Raw genomic sequence first — 18,841 nt, 5'->3', positions numbered from 1 at the left:
TATATTGATTTGTCAATTATAATTTTTTTTTAAGTTGCTCGAAGTAATAGCCGTAATCTTCCTATGGTTTAGAAAAATAAAGAACGTGTGGATTACTTCTTATAAGATAAATATTTTTGGATGCAATAATATGGTTATTACGACTTTTTCCGTATTTAATTTATATGTTTTAAGTGCCATAAAAATTACTTGTTATATCTTGTGATTTTAGTGATGATATTCTCTAGAACATTCCAAGGTTAACCACTTGTATATTCATAACCGTAAAAACAAAACGGATTGCGTGCATTTGATGTTCCTAGATATAAATAAACATATATGTGCGTGCGCGTAATTGTTTTAAATTCTTGAAAATAATGGTTTTTATTCTCAAAATAATCAACGAAATTGCAAAGTAAGTAACGAACTACGCAGATAACCCTCGTGTAGTTTTGCGCGAAATTAAAAACAAACAAAAACAATGTCCCCCACATGCATAACGCAATTTCTGAAGAATAACAAAAAGTTGCACTTATATATTAGGAATTGTTTACTTCGCCTCCCATTTTGATATAAATAATAAACACAATCGTGTTTAATCTAATCACCACCCCGCGATAAGTTTATGGACTTACGACACTAAACTCCAGGGTTAAATTCTTCGCTGTGGACACACCAGATAGCTCAATGTGAGTTTACTTTGAACCATCCAACCAATCATTTAATTTAGATTATTTCTGGTGATGAAAGGACCATACATCTAAATTAAACGAGATTCTTACATTCCATTACTTTATGAAGCCTACTTGTTTATTTGCTTCACTCTTTCAATCAGCAATGATGAGCCGAGAATAATATAGTCTGTTAAATGAGGCCCGGCATGGCCAAGCGCGTAAGGCGCGCGACTCGTAATTCGAGTGTCGCGGGTTCGCGCCCGCGTCGCGCTAAAACATGCTCGCCCTCCTAGCCGTGGGGGCGTTATAATGTTACGGTCAATCCCACTTTTCGTTGGTAAAAGAGTAGCCCAAGAGTTGGCGGTGGGTGGTGATGACTAGCTGCCTTCCCTCGAGTCTTACACTGCTAAATTAGGGACGGCTAGCACAGATAGCTCTCGAGTAGCTTTGTGCGAAATTCCAAAAAAACAAACAAAAAAAACTGTTAAATGAAAATAGAAATAAAAAAATAAATTAGGCCTTCTTTGCTGAAATTCCCATTTTGATGAAGGAAAGAAAGTAACAATTACATTTTATTAATCTCTCTTATGTACTGTTACTTTACAGAAAGATATTTGTGTTTACTCTTTCATTCTCTGACATTGTGTTTATAATTACTAAATTGTCTTAAATTTTCTCAGAAATATGTTTCATATATGCTTCTCAGAAACGTTGATAGGTGATAAAGTGACTGAACATACCACTAAGTACTATAGAGGACGCTGCCGATAAGAAATACTCAATCTTAAACATAGGGAAAAAAAAAAGTATAGGGAAATTATCGGTGTAGAAGAATAGGATGATAGTTTTCGTGGCTGTTAGTTTCGTTATGTATAATAGTTATCGTGATAATTTAACAGTTTACCACAGATTTGGAGATGAAATGAAACTAATGTTTTTTATTTAAGATGTGTACTATAAAGAATGTTTTAGTAAGACATAAATTAAAATCTATACTAATAGTACTTTGGATAATAGGCATAATTTATTCAGGTAAGATCAAATTCTGTGGACCGTGTGATGTTGAACGTGCACAACGGCGATATTTGCGGTGACTAAGTTTACATGAGCAAGCATTGTGATTTATTCTTTTTCTTACTATTCGTAAGTTCAAACATAAATTTGAAAACAAAACAAAACATAGTGGTTGACATTCACTATAAACAAAGTATTGGTCCTATGGTGAAACTGAAAGAAAGATACCATCTCAAAAGTTATAGTAATATTAGTGTTGTAAAGGTTTAAATGTCATATAGAAAAAGTAGTGTATAACCTGGAATTTGAAATAAAAAATGAATACTTTTCACTCAATATATATTATATGTATTAAACTATTAATAGGTCTTCCATGATGATGAGAAACCCACTTAAAGTGAAAATGTATTCTCAAGACGGCTGGTATGGGTTTTAGCACTTTATTTAATTAAAATAACGTATAGAACAACGTTTCGACGTTAGATCGTCTTCAGTTTGACAAAGAGGATTAACCTGAAGATGATCTAAAAGGTCGAAACGCTATTCTGTACTTTATTTTAATTAAAGTGCTAATACTCATACCAGCCGTCTTTAGAATACATTATTAACAGTTCTTTAATAACTGTTATATGTCAAATACTTGAAGTACTTTTAATGTTTTGTGTTAAAGTAAAGAAAAACGGTGAATAATCAAGTGTAGAATACTTTATTATTTTATAAACTACTGCAAGAAGAGAAACCAGCAGCTTGTATGGACACGTAATATTGTTAAAATATATTTTCATAAATTAACTGGTTATACTTACCTATTTAATTTGTTATGAGAGTCAGTCAGTAAACTCATAGAATAGAAAGTTAATGTAACTATCTTTTGACTGATGTTCTGTGGGTTTGGTTAAGATTGAGTACCCACCAAATATTTGTATAAAGATACGAAGGTTAAAGAGATCTAGCAGTGTTTGATGATGAAGCTTGGCATTACTGCATGGTGACTACTTGTATTCAAAATTCAAGCACAAATGTGAGTCCCTTAAAGATGACCCCTAGTCTGGAAGTGAAACATATGGGATCATCTCAGAAACAATTGCTCAGATGGAAGCAATGGTATGCAGAACTTATTTCTTTTGTTTTGAAGGTCATTTATGACAATTTAGGCATATTCATGGTGTATGCTCAAACTTTAATAATGATTGATATCCTATTATTAGTGGGCATGTTCATTGTGTATACTCCAAAACTTTAATGATAATTGATATCACATTATCAGTGGGCAGGTTCAAGTCACTGGCCCAAATCCTTGGGTAATAGAACCTAAATGTTGGTAGATGTAAAGAGTCATTGACTCTTATAGGCTTATTGATCTATAAAATGGATCAAGCCAAGTTGTTGTCTGAGTAGTAACTGTTGATGAAATGTGAATTCACTGCTGGGATTCTGAGCCCATTCAAAAGTCCAGACAGTGGAACCATTGGCCATTTCTTCTACCATCTAGTCAACTGTTAACCAACAGATCATGGCTTCCACCCTTTAAGCTGATTAATTCTACACAGAAATACAATGGTTAATATTAGAACATACTGATGTGAAAACTGAGGCAGGGTATCAAGGAGAGTACAAAAGTATTAACCACAGGTATGCTTTTACTGTATAACACCTTCACACAAAACTTGTAATGTATAGGTCACAGTTTATAAATGTAGTTTAATTATTTATTCTGCAGGCCTGACTGGCTCCTATGGTTATTTCTTTTAATATCTTTATGCTTAAGTACTTGGTGACAAGAAATGTTTAACAGTGAAAAACTGATGGTAAACACCACTCTGGCTTACATTGGTTATGTGAATAGTAGTCACAAGACTTAAGTGCTTACTAGTGCAGACAACTTGAGGAACGAACAGAGTAAGTCCATTGATGTCAAGGGAGATTACTGTAAAAGTAAAGTTGTTAATTAATGGATGGGATTGTTGTAAGTACATTGTTTTATGAACTTTCCAACTTGTTCTCTAAGGTAGAAATTCAATAATCTTAACATATTTGTTAAAAGTCTTTCAGGTTCTCTAATTATGTTTTTAATTTCTACTTTAGTGCAATTCATAACCAAAGGAAGTGGTAAGAAGTCAAAAGAAAAACATATTCAAGAAGTTAAATTACTTCAGACAAGATACAGCCCTGTTGTCTTTAAAGATTTATTTAGAACTGCTGAAATAAAGGAGTACTGTAATCCTCCGGACCAAATATCATTAGGAAGTGAAGGTAAATATATCTTTGCCATTAAGGCATGTAATGTAACAACTGTTGTTAATCTTAAGATATTAAATGTATTAAGATTATTCAAGATCTAAAAATAACTTGGACATTGAATGAATAACTGGACACAAAAGAGGAAACCAGATTGTGATCAAAGATTGTTCTTTGTGTTACAAGTAAGAGTTATTTTATTAATAATGTAAGATGTAATGAGCATTATAGCATTAAAGTACATGTAGCTTTTTATGAATTACATGTAAAAAAAGCTTATCTTTCATTATAGCATTGAAGTACATGTAGCTTTTTATGAATTACATGTAAAATTCAGTTTTATGAATTACATTATTATCTTTCATTATAGCATTAAAGTACATGTAGCTTTTTATGAATTACATGTAAAATTCAGTTTTATGAATTACATGTAAAGAAAGCTTATCTTTCATTATAGCATTAAAGTACATGTAGCTTTTTATGAATTACATGTAAAATTCAGTTTTATGAATTACATGTAAAGAAAGCTTATCTTTCACTCTGAAATTCAGTTCATGCATTTTCTCTGAATTTTTTTTTTTTTTAATAACTAAATGTATATATAAATATCAAAATAATAGTATTACTTGTCAGTTGATTCATTCATTGGCTGTTTGGTTGATTGAGGTAATCCATCAGGTATTATACAACCATTTCAAATAAAATACATTATATCACATGCCAATCCAAAAGAAACTCCATCTTCGAGAAAATGTTTCTATAACTAACTCTTTCATTGAAGTCATTTTGTGTAATTATTTATGTTGAAAGTGACAAACTTGTATTATTTTACAATAAAATATTTTGTACTACTGATAGTTTATAGTCTCAAATAAGGCTTAGATTCAAAACCTTGGCTATTGGTCCATCAGTTGAAGCAGTCAGTACAAGTTGCAAGCATACAAGGTATTAAACAAGTGCCATAAGATATATTAAACATGATGAGTGAAGAAAGGCAATAAAAGATAAAGTGACTTGATAGTGTTTTATTTGTTTTATTTTCTAGTTAGGTGTTAATTTTTATTTTAGGGTATTCATATTAAAATTTTCATTAACAGGGCAAGTGAAAGATGGTTACTTTTTAGAGTTAGTTGCTGTGCTGGTTAGACATGGAGACAGGGGACCTCTTTTGAAGATTAAAAATCAGGCACAAATCAACTGTGGTGTAAAAGAACCACTGAAATATCCTCTGTTTGGACAGTTTATCAACGTAATGGATTCGAAACTGAAATGGTACCAATCTTCTGCTGAGTTCCACTCTTTCCCCCCATATCCACATAGTAAACAATGCTGGTTGGGCCACCTAACCCAGCTTGGAGTTTTGCAAGAGTTAAGGTTAGGTAGACTTCTTGGAAAGTTGTACAATGAGCATTGGAATCTTCTGTCACGCACTTCGAATGTTCAGAATGTGTTAGTTTTCAGTACTATGTATGCTAGAACTTTTCAAAGTGCACTGGCTTTTATGTTTGGTTTCCTACCATCTCTCAGCCCAGATAAAAAACTTACCATACAATCTGTAGATGACACTTCATTCTGTGAGAACCGTAATGTATGCAGGTGCCCTGTTTTGAAATATATGCAGGGACAGCTCAACAAAAAGGTAAAAAAGTTGTTAATCTTCCATCAAGCCATTGTAGACCTAATTCACAAGATGAACTTGTTTATTAAACCTAGTGAAAAAGTTCCCAACATTACTGAGGGAGGGGCACTGTTTGACAGTTTAATGGGTTATATTTGTCATGGTGCCAAGTTACCTTGTGAAACAAATGCAAGTTTTCCATGTATTACAAGAGACGATTTGAAGAAACTAGTTAGTTACTTAGATTGGGAAGGAAAACAGCTTGCCACTTACCCCGTTTATCAAAAGAAATCTCGCCTCAGAATGTATGGTTTCATGGTCATGCTCCAACGATTGTTTCACGACAAAATCAGTGGGAGGTTGCCTGAACGGTTCATCCTGTTTTCAGGTCATGATGTCACATTGGTAGCACTCAGTACTACCTTTGGTTATTCAAGTGGAATTTTTCCCCCATATGTGTCCCGATTTATTTTGGAGCTCTACAAATCCAACAACACTTCTCTGACTTCTGTCTCCAATTATTTTATACGAATTTTATTGAATGGAAAAGATATCACAAAATATGCTCCTTTCTGTCAAAATATAACTATAACTGAGGACCAACTGAATGAAAGCTTGTATCCTTTATTTTGCCCTGTTGAAAATTTCTTTGATTTTGTTAGCAACAGCTATTTCTACAGTTTTGGTGTGTCTTCATTTTCTGAAGCATGTAGGATTAGTCCTCACTGAGCAAGATATGTTGTTGAGCTGTATTTATATACTGCATTTTACTATGATAAACTGTTGAAGAGGTTTTTCATAAATATGTGAAAGGCTTTGAGCAGTTTATATTCTACCCTTTATTAAATTTGAAAACTTGCAAGAATATTAGTTGCTGTTCAATAAAAATGGAGTTTACCTCACCAGTAAAGGTTTACTTATCTCACTTGGACAGTTGAGTTAACCAAATATAATTTTAACTTTTTGTTTTAAGGTGGTAACATGTTTGAGGATTTCACTAACTAAATCCAGTCTGAAGATTATGGAAAACTGTAGAGAGAGAGATTTTTAACTGATTCATATTAGTTGTTTGAGAAACAAAATATAATGTAACCATAAATGTTTTGAAATAATCAATTTATTTTATAAAATTTTGTCATATCTTTCACAAAAGTAATTTAGTAGCATTTAGCTTGTGTTTCCACACAGATCTTTCGCTTGTTCTGATCTCCCATATTTGATAGGTATGGTTTGCTTTTAACCAGGTGTATAGATCCTGGGGGGGATACATCCCCCCTTCATTTTAGGTGGGGGTATGGTGCATACAATCATCTTCCCCTACAGTTTGGTCTGTTGAATTGTTTTATTGCATCACAGGCCTACAAATTGTGTGTTTGTTCTTGTGATTCTCGTGTTCTGTGTTCTCACCAATCGAATTACATAATTAGACCTAAATGTAGGCTTTTTCAGTAGCCGAAATGTACATCTTTAATATAGGCGTGTTCTAAGCTTTTCGATCTAAGCGATAGTTCGTAAATATCAGTCAGTAGGCCTAAGTATACATGCAAGTATCGTGGCAACAAGATTACTCTGTGACTGCATGTTTACAGCTTTCAGGTTCACGTAATCAGAGATTACCAATTTGCAAATTGAACAGTCCACGTAAGTGGTTGCAAAAATCATCCCCCCCCCCCCATCGGGTGTAAAAAATCTACGTCCCTGCTTTTAACACTAGATAAGGTTTAGTTTGGATCCTAAAATAAAATCACCATATCATTTTGTTATATGATACTGAATATTAGGAACACTGTTATTACTTGGGTAACTAGTTAAAGATTTCCTAACTGCTACTTGAAGCTGTTGTTTAATTTATGCTGCCATCTTTGTCGTGCTTCAATCGTAGTTGAAGTTCTATTGCTTGGCCATGCTACATGCATCAAGTAATCAACACTTAACACAGGTAAATATAGGCTTAATTAAACGTGTATTCTTCGTAAGCTCCACAATGTGACATTGAAAGTTCTTAAATTCTAAGTCAAATCAATTAATTAGCATAACAATTAATATGTGAAATATATTTCAAATCGTGACAGCCCCAGTACATTTTATTAGTTAAAGGCATGGACACAAAACTAGTGAGTTTTAAAACCTCTTCTGTGAACTCGTAACTGAAGTCTAACTTTTATGCCTATGCCTTAGAATACTTATTTCTATTCATTTCTGAGTTCACTTTTCTTCTAATAACAAGCTGATAAGTTTATCCTCTTGTTAATTTTCACAAGTTCTTAAATCAAGTAAAATAATATCCACTGATCCAAGGTTCTCCAAAACATTTGACTTAGAACCATATTATGGTTAAGTTTTAATTGTTTTAAATGAGGCAAATGAAAATTCTGTACAAAATACACATTCTTAAGAATGATCTTTTTCTGGTTTTGAAAGACAGCAGTTAAATAATGGGTAGTATAGTGGTGTTTCTGTTTATATGTAAATATTTTCAGAAAGTTGAACAAAGTTCTTAAACAGCTATGACCTTGATTGTTCTCCTTGGCTTGGGAATCTAAAAGAGCATTTCTTAAGGTGTTTCACCGAAGTGTTTTTTAATTTCACCATAGACAAAATCAGAAGTGCTAATGTTAAACTTGATGTATACTTGGTCATAAGCAGAAATCATTCCTCTTATGCAGTGGTTCCCAACCAGGGGTGCGAGATAACATTTGTTTTGGCTACCTTCACCTTTATTCATATTAAAATTATTTAGGGGTGTGGGGTATAAAAAAGGTTGGGAACCACTGCTCTAGTGATGGGTAATTAATGTTGTTTTTTATTAGTGTGCTGGATGTTAATATGTTGGAATATTTTAATTCTATATCAAATATGTATTTTACTTGAATTTTGTGGATATTTTATCAATTAATCTGCTAAATATGAATTCCTGGATTTTTTCATTAGAGGAATCAGAGACTTTCTGAACTCATATAAAGCTTTTATGAATATATTTGAATAATTTTGGATTAATGAACATAATTTAGCTATGACGACTAACTTCCTGGACTAAACTTTTTTTTATGAATATATATTTCATTCATGTTGTGTCAGTTGATCTAATATTATATGGAGCGAGTTCCTGGATTTAGTTGTTTTTTTTATGTACATTAGAATCATTTTGAAGTAATTGACCTGATAAAAGTTACATGATTTTCTGGAATTTTTTTAAGTATTTAGGGATAAATATGTGATTTTCAGTGAATTAAAGTACCAAAGGAACTTGTTATGTCTTTTTATAAGGCATTTAAAAATATACTTTTCGAGAGTGGTTGCTTAATTATTTACAGGTTTGAGATGTAATTAATGTACCCTAAAATCTGTGAAACACTTTAACCCTTTAAGTTTGTTACTAACACATTACTTGTAGAATATTTGTACCTAAAACACTTCCTCACATTAAGGTTTTTGTATTGAATTTACTTAATGTAAATTATCTTTATGAAGATGAGGCTGAAATTGTACTTTATCATTTTACTTCGTATATGCTACATCCAGGGGTGTGATTTCATTGCAATGTGCCCATTTGTCTTGGTTTATTAGAAACTGCTGAGAATATTTATCAAATTGGACATACTGGTTACATTTATGGTCAGGAGTTAAAGACTGTATCTTGAGAAACTACTTTTGTTGTTTTTTTTATCATAGTGTTCAAACCAACATCACCCATAAAAATTAATTAATTTATGGTTTTAAAAGTGAAACTTGAAGATGGTGATCCTTCTGATCTTGGAATAACACATCAACAAAGTGTCCTAAGGTTACTAGGTAACACTGAAGAATCAGTTTGTAATTTTATTGCTTTACTCTCTTGTAAACTGACTGAGGAATTATAACAATGCTTATAGAAATATTTTGTTTCATTATGAAGTTGGTTGTATTGTTGCAATAATGCAGTAACTGGTAGTATACATTTTACTTAATGATGACACTTGTGGTTTACTTCACGAGTTGTTGAAAGATAACAAGCAAGGACATGTGAAGATATCTTGAACTTACTGCTTTATTCTATGTCTCCAGATAGAGATCAACAACTAACCTTTTAATGTATTCCCATTTCTATTGTATTGATATCTTTATTAGTAACTGCATTAATGTCTCATTTTTATTGTACCAGTATTTATTGGTAACTGGATTAATGTTTTATGTTTATTGTACCAGTCTTTATTAGTAACTGGATTAATGCCTCATGCTTATTGTATCAGTGACCTTATTAGTAACTGGATTAATGTTTCATGTTTATTGAACTAGTGCCTATATTAGTAACTGGATTAATGCCTCGTTTATTGTACTAGTGTTTATATTAGTAACTGGATTAATGCCTCATTTATTGTATCAGTGTCTTTATTAGTAACTGGATTAATGTTTTTTGTACCAGTGTCCTTATTAGTGACTGGATTAATGTTTCATGTTCATTAGCAACTTAAGTTAAATTCATACAATTGAACCAAGTTAAGGAAATTGTTGCAACAAGACTTATACCACTAAAGGTGTAACTTCTGTTTACACAGTCAATAAGGGAAATGTTAGTTTGTATGTAAAACATCGAACTAAATCCACAGAAGGTATTCCTTATCATTTCTGCACATCCGTAAAGTACGTTCTTTACTGTGTTGACCATTTTTAAAATGTGTTACAATAACCTTGCATCTCTAGCTGATGTATTGGAAGGGACAAGATATGTGACAGTGGTTTATTTCTTACTCTGTATTGTTCTCTATGGTGAGCAGACATGAGTGACAACATGTACAAGATAAATACATTTCTGATAAGCACCATTTTCTGCTATATAAAATAGATTGTTACACACCATTTCATCCATTTATTTGAACTCTAACTTGACTATAATTGTGTAATTTGTGTTCAGTTTATACGGTGTAGGGATCTTTTCTTTTTTCTCATCTTTGTTTAAAACCACTGAATTCATGTTAAATTTCAAACAAGTATGATTTTGTTTGTCTTTATGTTCTTGTTATAAAACTTTAACAACTGAAACATTTTTTATGTGACTGTACTTATAGCTGTAAACATGTAGTTTGTTAGTAATCAGTCACTGTTATTTGTCTCATTTTGTACTAACAGATGTAAACATGCAGTCTGTCAGTTATTTAATGTCTCATTTTGTACTTACGGCTGTAAACATGCAGTTTTTCAGTAATCAGTCACTGTTATTTGTCTCATTTTGTACTAACAGATGTAAACATGCAGTCTGTCAGTTATTTAATGTCTCATTTTGTACTTATGGCTGTAAACATGCAGTTTTTCAGTAATCAGTCACTGTTATTTGTCTCATTTTGTACTAACAGATGTAAACATGCAGTCTGTCAGTTATTTAATGTCTCATTTTGTACTTACAGCTGTAAACATGCAGTTTTTCAGTAATCAGTCACTGTTATTTGTCTCATTTTGTACTAACAGATGTAAACATGCAGTCTGTCAGTTATTTAATGTCTCATTTTGTACTTACAGCTGTAAACATGCAGTTTTTCAGTAATCAGTGACTGTACTTATAGATGTAAATATAGTTTGTCAGCAATCATTATTTAATCTCTCATTTTGTACTTACAGATGTAAACATGCAGTTTGTCAGTAATCAGTCACTGTTATTTAATGTTCCATTTTGTACCCACAGATGTAAACATGCAGTTTGTCAATAATCACTGACTGTACTTACAGACGTAAACACAATTTGTCAACAACTGGTCACTGTTATTTAATGTCTCATTTTGTACTTACAGATGTAAACATGCAGTTTTTCAGTAATCAGTCACTATTATTTAATGTTCCATTTTGTACTTACAGATGTAAACATGCAGTTTGTTAGTAATTAGTCACTGTCATTTAATGTCTCATTTTGTACTCTGTAAACATGCAGTTTTTCAGTAATCAGTGACTGTACTTATAGATGTATATATAGTTTGTCAGCAATCATTATTTAATCTCTTATTTTGTACTTACAGATGTAAACATGCAGTTTTTCAGCAGTCAGTCACTGTTGTTTAATGTCTCATTTTGTTCTTACAGATGGAAACATGCATTTTTTTCAGTAATCAGTCTCTGTACTTACAGATGTATACAGTTTGTCAGTAATCAGTGATTGTACGTATAGATGTAAACACAGTTTGTCAGCAATCAGTCCGTTATTTGATCTCTCATTTTGTACTTATTGTACAAATTGTAAGCATACAATTTGTCAATAATCAGTTACTGTTATTTAATGTTTCACTTTATACTTAGATGTAAACATGGTGTTCTAGTAATTGTAATTAATATCTCATTTTATTCTTATAGATATAAACGTACAGTTTGTCTGTAATCAGTGTGTTTATTGTTTCTGGACGTATGAATGAGTGTTTATGAATGAGGTTATACAGTTACTGTTTAATAGTTCTCATACAATTAAAACCTGTTGTTTTGAAAAATGTTTTGTTTAATGCTGTCGACGCATACAATATAGAAACTTGTTCACAATAAATTAAACACTCAGTCCTAAAGTTGGTAGTTCCATTCATCTGGTGATTGTTTGTTACAACAAACTGTCTGATTTCAGTTTGCTTCTGTCTTCAATCTACTTTAACAATGGAACGAAATAAAAACTTGTATAACCTATATTTATATATATATATATATATGAACAACACAAACAGAACTGGCCACGCTTTTAATCCTTGTGTGATAAAAGAGACAATGACTGCCAAGAAAGAAAATATGAAGATGGGATGATTACATACTCTCATAATATTGATAACAGTTGATCCTATTAAATGAACTGTAACTATTGTTTAAAAATATCTGTTTCACATATACAAGTTGTGATATAAAATAGAAAAACATCTTTGTTCTTGACAAATATTAAATGCTCAGATTTTAAAATCAAAATCACACAAAAATATTATGAACTACTTAAGACATCATGTAAAAGTACCTATGGTACCACCTCCTCCAGTGAGCTACAGTTGTAACTAAAAATCACAGGTTGTTTGAAAATGTTTGTATTAGTTGCTAGCTGACATGCCCATTCAATATACAGAGGACGTAAAGCCCCTAGGAAGCCAGATACAAATGTTACCCCCCCCCCCCATTTTGCTCCTGTGGGGACTCTGAGGTTAACATGCCACGTTTAGTGACTATCAGTTACTAGTAGACACATAGTTTTTGTCTTTTCATTGTTTATAACTATTTGATAATATTTTTCAAGTAGCCTTAAATAATGTGTACCTTACGTTCCCTCTTACCATTTCAGTAACTTCCATATAAATTTAACTTTCATAGATACAAACAGACTGTTATTTAATCAGTGCCATTTAGGTAACCCGAGTTGGTTTGAATTCTTAGCATTTTTAAATCTTTCCCTGTTGTAGTTGCTGGTTTTCTGGATATGCTTATTTGACTGCTTTCTTAAGTAGGTATGAGTGAAGCACATTCTTCTAGTATTATCAAAAGAACTAGTAAAGAAATCTGTTGTATTGATTGTAGGTTTATATTTTATCTTCAATGGAAGTAACTTAATCTGTCATCATTCACATGTAATATTCGTACAATACTCTCTTCCAATATCATAAGCTCAAACAAAGCCAAGTTTATGAGCACCAGTGATGCACAGGATAGGGTTAACCAATCTGTTTTAACTGGGGTTGCTTTTAAGTTTTAAAAATTTAACCAGTCTGTCTCAGTATATGATCATATACTGATACCAAAAGTTTGAACCTATGACTACAAAGATTCCTCTTTGACTAGGCACTGACACATTTATCTCAAACCCTAAAAGTCGAAATCTCTCAAAATATATTTTATATACACAAGAGATCACAATACACTCAGACAAATCAGCAAGAAATTAATATTAGTGTTTGATTTTTTTGATATTCTTCTACAGATAAAGTTTATACCTATCAAATTTTAATTGTAGTTAATAATGCATAATGTATCAGAAGTGCACAGTTAACTGTAATATTGCTATAGTTTATACAGCTCATAATGACATTCTGTTGACAGACTGTCATTTCTTAAGTATGGAAAAATACTTGCCAGGTTTATTCTACCTTATCAATGCATTTTATTCTTACTCTAATACACATCCTTTTCAGAAATTAGCTTTTTCATAAATGTACATTTCTTAGAGCTCTTAATGGATAGCTCAAGTTGTTTATTATTAGCTACAACAAGGAACAACTGTTAGTATTAAATAATGTCAACTTTCCCTCCTTAAGAGTTAATTTTTATGCAAGAACATGTCATGCAACCCAATATGCAAATTTGTACTGCTGGAATTCATGTACTTATTTAATACCATAGACCAGTGGTTCCCAAACTGTGTGCCATGGCACCCTGGAGCTCTGCAGCAAACTCACAGGGATGTCACAAGATATTTCAAATTTTCAAGGGAAACTCCACAATATCAACATCTGTCAGATACTGTGTGTACTACTAGCTCAAAGAAGTTCACAGTTTTAACATTAGATCATGCTACATTCCTTTTGATGACATGTTTGAATGGTTGAGATATGTTTTTGTTTACTTGTACTTTCAGCTATACCAGTATCTTCTTGTTTCTTAGATTTTGTATATAAATACCTGTCGATCCTCCACGTCTGCCAGTAATCAAAATAACTGAAGGGTGTTGTTATCAAGTGTCTGTGAGGTGCAGTGAAGTTCAGTGAATTATTTTGTTGATTTTTAGTCCTTGTGCATAAAAATTGAAAGATGTTTGAACATTAATAAGAAAAGGATGGTGAACCACAGACCAATGGCAAAATTGTGAAGAAATGGAAATATGACTATAATTATCTAGATTTTGGTTTTATTTCAGTAGATGTTAATCATGAAGAGTGTCCACAGTGTGTATTATGTCAAGTTTTGGCTCCAGAGTGCATGCTTCCAAGTAAACTAAAATGTCACTTAGAGACCAATCATCCTAACATGGCTAGTAAATCCCATAATTATTCTACTGTTAAAGTTAAAAACAAAAGAAAAACAAATAGGTACATTTTTGAAACAAGCATTAATACCAAGCAATGCTTTGCTTGCATCCTACAGGTTTGCATATAGAGTTGAGAAATGTAAAGAGCCTCGCACCATCGCAGAAGAACTGATTTTAACAGCTGCAGTGGATATGGTGAACATTATGGTTGGTGAATCTGCAGGAAGACTGCTTTCAATGGTGCCTTTATCCAACAAAACTATTGGTCACAGAAACCAACACATGGCCAAAAACCTTAACTATCAGCTAATTGAAAAAAATGAAAGGGAAGGAATTCAGGTTAAAGGTAGATGAAGTGATGATTAGTAACAAGGATGTTTATTTGATTTGCTACACACGGTTCATGGATGGTGACAAAATTTGTGAAAGACCTTCTCTTTTGTAAAAGTATCACTGCATGTACAAAGGCTCAAGACTTATTTGAGATCCGTGACACTTTTATGTTTCAAAACAACTTAGACTGGACTAAGTGCATTAGCATCTGTACTGATAGTGGTCGCTCTTTTTCCAGCTGTTATGGAGAATTGCAGGCACTCGTACAAAGCAAAGCTCTTGATGCCCTGTAGACCCATTGCATAATCCACAGGGAAGCCCTTGCGACAAACCACCCCAGTCCTCCACTGAACCTAGTCCTAGAAAGTGTGTTGAAAGAGGTAAACTTTATAAAAATTCAGCCACAGAAGGTGAGGTTTTTAAAAAAACTGTGTGAGGATATGGATCTGAGCATACATCTTTATTGTATTACTGTAGCTTGCAATGGCTCTCCTGTTGGAATGTATTGTCCCGTGTATTCAAATTACAACAGGAACTCGAAGAAGAAGAACATGAATATTCTAAAAACTTCTTGGATAGTGATTATTTGTCAAAATTAGCATACCTGTGTAATCTCTTTGAAAAAATGAACGTGTTGAATCTCTTTCTGCACGGAAGCAACACACACATTCTGAATCTTGCAGAGAAGGTTTCAGCCTTCAGAAAAAAGTTACTACTATGAAGAAGAAACATGAATGAAGATGGTGGCAAAGACTTTCCCCAGATTGTTACATTCAATAAAGTTGATTTGACCAATGAACTAAAATGCGTTTTTGAGGAGCATGTAACACAGCTCAGTGACTGGGTTGAAAATGACTTTCCAGATTTATGGAGAAATTTGCATAGATCCAAAACCCATTCAAGGCTAAGGCCCCATCTGAATTTACCTCTGCAGAAGAAAAAAATCTTATTGAGCTGTCTTGTGACAAGACTTTAAAAACCAAATTTAGCAGTATGGAACTGAGTTTTGGATATCAGTAAAAGATGAATATCTGCTGCTAAGTGCTAAAGCTCAGTGAATCTTAATTCCATTTGTGACATCATTTATCTGTGAAGCTGGGTTTTCAGCAGTTGCTGTGATGAAAAGCAAGTATTGCTTGAAAATCAACGTGGAACAGGAAATGACGGTGGCAGTGTCCAATCTGATTCCAAGGTTTGAGCAGCTGTGCAGTGCCCCATAGGTGCACACATCCCATTAGTAATTGTGGTGATTTAAAAATAAAATAAAATTGTTTTTACTTTCAATTTACGTGTATTATTCTTTCAAATGACTATTAAGTTGTTAGGACATAAATACTTAAGTATTAAGTTGTTTTGTTTGGACCTAACTTCTTAATAAACGGAAATGTTAGGTTTTTCTTTTTGATTAGGGGTGCTGTGAAAAATTGCTGAGACACTAATGGTGCTGTGAACCAAGAAAGTTTGGGGGTATGATGGCATGGACTGTAATCCAGGAAACGTTTGTTATGAAAGCTACTAACCACCTAAGACATATAACGACATGAGCTGCTTAAATAATGTGGCCACTCCTTCAATGATGATATTAACAGTTATCATAAATACTACTATCTTGTCCACACTCATATGACACCACTACCACGTGTGTCTTTTTTTCCAAAAAAATCAAAGTTCGATCTTGTCCAGCTCAGTGTAAAAGTACATACCTTGGACCTGGCGATATTAATTCATCTATAAACAAGAACATTCAATTCACATGCTCTTAATACTACTGAATAAAGGCTGTTTTGTGGTGATTAGTTAGAGAAATGTGTAACCACAGATGATGTGCTATAAAGGCTAGCCTTATGAAGATTAATCCTAACCATTTGTACACTGAAATTTCTTCAGTGACTGTACTGACACATTGATCCAGTTAGTAAATTATGGTCTGCTTGTTGCATCAGATTTACAGTCACTTTGTTTAAACTACGTTCTAGTCAACCCATTGTAGAAACTACTGTGAAGTCTCATCACTTTGGGTCTCGATACATGTTGTTACTGTTAAAAGTACTGTTTGAGAATAAATGCTCTTTCTTTCACTTTTGTTGTCCATTAGAATGTGCATATCAGGTCACATGACTGTTTATTAAACATTAATATTATTTGATAATGGTAGTTGTGTCCATTCACAGTTAGAACAGGGTAAACTTCAACTATCTAGTAATTATTTCAAGCATTGTGCTGTTGACAAAGATTTGTTATAACTATAAGTATCACTGGGTCCTCCCCCCACACATAATTATTATAACTAAATCACAGACTACTTGCTTCTGACATCAAATAACCCCAACCTCTATAAAAGCTTGATACTGATGATGTAGTACCCTGTAAGGATCAAGGACATGGAAGTGCCCTTGTTTTGGCACTTGAATATATGAGACAATTTAGTTACAACTTAATCCTCTAAAGTCTTTACCTATTATTAAAAAGTTATCAAACTATTTGGATCTCACTTCACTTGTTTTGATACTTTCTTTAGGTTCACTCTTCAGATTATGACGAGTTACATAAGATGCATGTTAATTACTTTGGTTTATGAATGAACCTCAGTACCAAATAGCCCATCAGTCGAAACACAACCAAGAAAAGCACCAGAATAACAGTATTGGCCCACAGTGGGAACAGGTATCTTTGATGACCAATGATATCTTCTACTGGGATGGAAGGTGAGCTACCAGAACGACATGCTTCAAACTGGGAATTAGTTGTCGAACACCTAATGGATAATACATAATTGTCATAAAACAATTTCAATGCTTGCATATAATACAAAACTTGTTTAAGTCACATGAAACTTTGAAAAATAATATAACTTATTAGAAACATCTATCATTTCAAATAGAATAACTATTATTTTATTATTCCAAGATCAAATTAGAGTCCTAGTTATATTTGCCATAGTTGTAAATGATGTAGTAATAAATCCAATCACAACATTTTAAGCCTAATGCTTTATTAAACCCTTGACCCATTATTCCTGTACATTAAGAGATTAAACAAATTTTATCTATGCAAGCTCTTACTACAAAAGCTGTCATTTAAATTGAACTTGGCAGTTCCTTAGATTTCTATTGTTTTTTTCTTGCAATGAAGCAAAACTATGCAAAAGAAACATTCTTACAAGGATAATATATTAGTCTAAATTAATTCTTATTGACAGGTCACCCAATTAGGACTTCCTACTCATTTGAAATCTCTGGTGTAACAATTTCATCACATTAAGTATTCTCATCAGTCAATTCTACATGTGTCATTTTTAAATTATTGTATTTCTGATCTATGTAATTAGCTTATTTTTTATTAGAAGATATTAATATCTATCTGCCTGTCTCACTTTTTGTCTGTTTCTTTACCGAACAATGATAGAACATGTTACAACAATACACATCTATTGAACAAAGATTCTCCTAAATCTATTTTAGATCATAAATTAAATACTGGAGAAAAATTCATCTTTAAAAATGTCCATACCACAAATTCAGCCAGTCTTTAGTCATGCTCATATTGGAATATTTGAACCATCTTCAGTCATGCCAATATTGTAATATTCAGCATGTCTTTAGATACTGTAACAATGGACATCATAGGTAGGTAGGTATTTAATGTTTATTGGCATAAGGCTCTCTGTGCCAGACAAGATGTTGTACAGTATAGGTATAGGGCAATTAAGGTAAAAAGTAACATATGTAAACTTAGGAATTGCCATGAAGACTGAACCAAGAAGTACACCCTTGCTGACAGTCATCTGAAGTTGGCCTTTCCAGCCCTGGGTTTAGTTCAAAAGAAAAATAAAAACTAAAATGTGTAAAATTAAGACTTGCCAGGAAGACTGAAGCAACAAGATCAAAATTGCAGTCAGTCACCTGAAGCTGGCCTTTCCAGTCCTGGGTTCAAGTTAAAATAAAAATTGAAATGTGCAAAAGTAATCATATTAAAACATTAAAATGTGTAAAAGAAATCATGCTAAAACACTACATAATCCGATAAAAAAAATCCTTAAAT

General features: G+C 32.7%; 2 protein-coding genes across 2 annotated transcripts in view; one reads left to right on the top strand and one right to left on the bottom strand.

The window, feature by feature from the left end:
• The first annotated feature begins 1,421 nt into the window (after positions 1-1,421).
• On the top strand, positions 1,422-18,172 carry LOC143230631 (2-phosphoxylose phosphatase 1-like). Its single transcript, XM_076464495.1, has 3 exons — positions 1,422-1,685; positions 3,753-3,920; positions 5,003-18,172. Exons 1-3 carry the CDS (start codon positions 1,601-1,603, stop codon positions 6,250-6,252), a joined length of 1,503 nt encoding a protein of 500 aa, XP_076320610.1. The 5' UTR covers positions 1,422-1,600; the 3' UTR covers positions 6,253-18,172.
• Positions 11,957-18,841, bottom strand: part of LOC143228540 (uncharacterized) — a 62,738-nt gene continuing 55,853 nt past the window's right edge. The window contains exon 15 of the mRNA XM_076459783.1: positions 11,957-17,555. Coding sequence (XP_076315898.1) covers positions 17,363-17,555 — 193 coding nt within the window. The 3' untranslated portion in view covers positions 11,957-17,362. The remainder of the gene's footprint in view (positions 17,556-18,841) is intronic.

This window comes from Tachypleus tridentatus, chromosome 10 (assembly GCF_004210375.1).
Source record: "Tachypleus tridentatus isolate NWPU-2018 chromosome 10, ASM421037v1, whole genome shotgun sequence".
NCBI classification, from domain to species: Eukaryota; Metazoa; Arthropoda; class Merostomata; order Xiphosura; family Limulidae; genus Tachypleus; species Tachypleus tridentatus.
The sequence above is the reverse complement of the archived record's forward strand: the minus strand, read 5'-3'. Positions and strand labels throughout refer to the sequence as shown.

Coding starts and splice junctions, on each gene's coding strand:
- LOC143230631 (XM_076464495.1), top strand. CDS start 1,601: ATGTGTACTATAAAGAATGTTTTAGTAAGACATAAATTAAAATCTATA. Junction 1,686..3,752: donor AATAGGCATAATTTATTCAG/GTAAGATCAAAT, acceptor TTTCTACTTTAG/TGCAATTCATAACCAAAGGA. Junction 3,921..5,002: donor AATATCATTAGGAAGTGAAG/GTAAATATATCT, acceptor TTTCATTAACAG/GGCAAGTGAAAGATGGTTAC.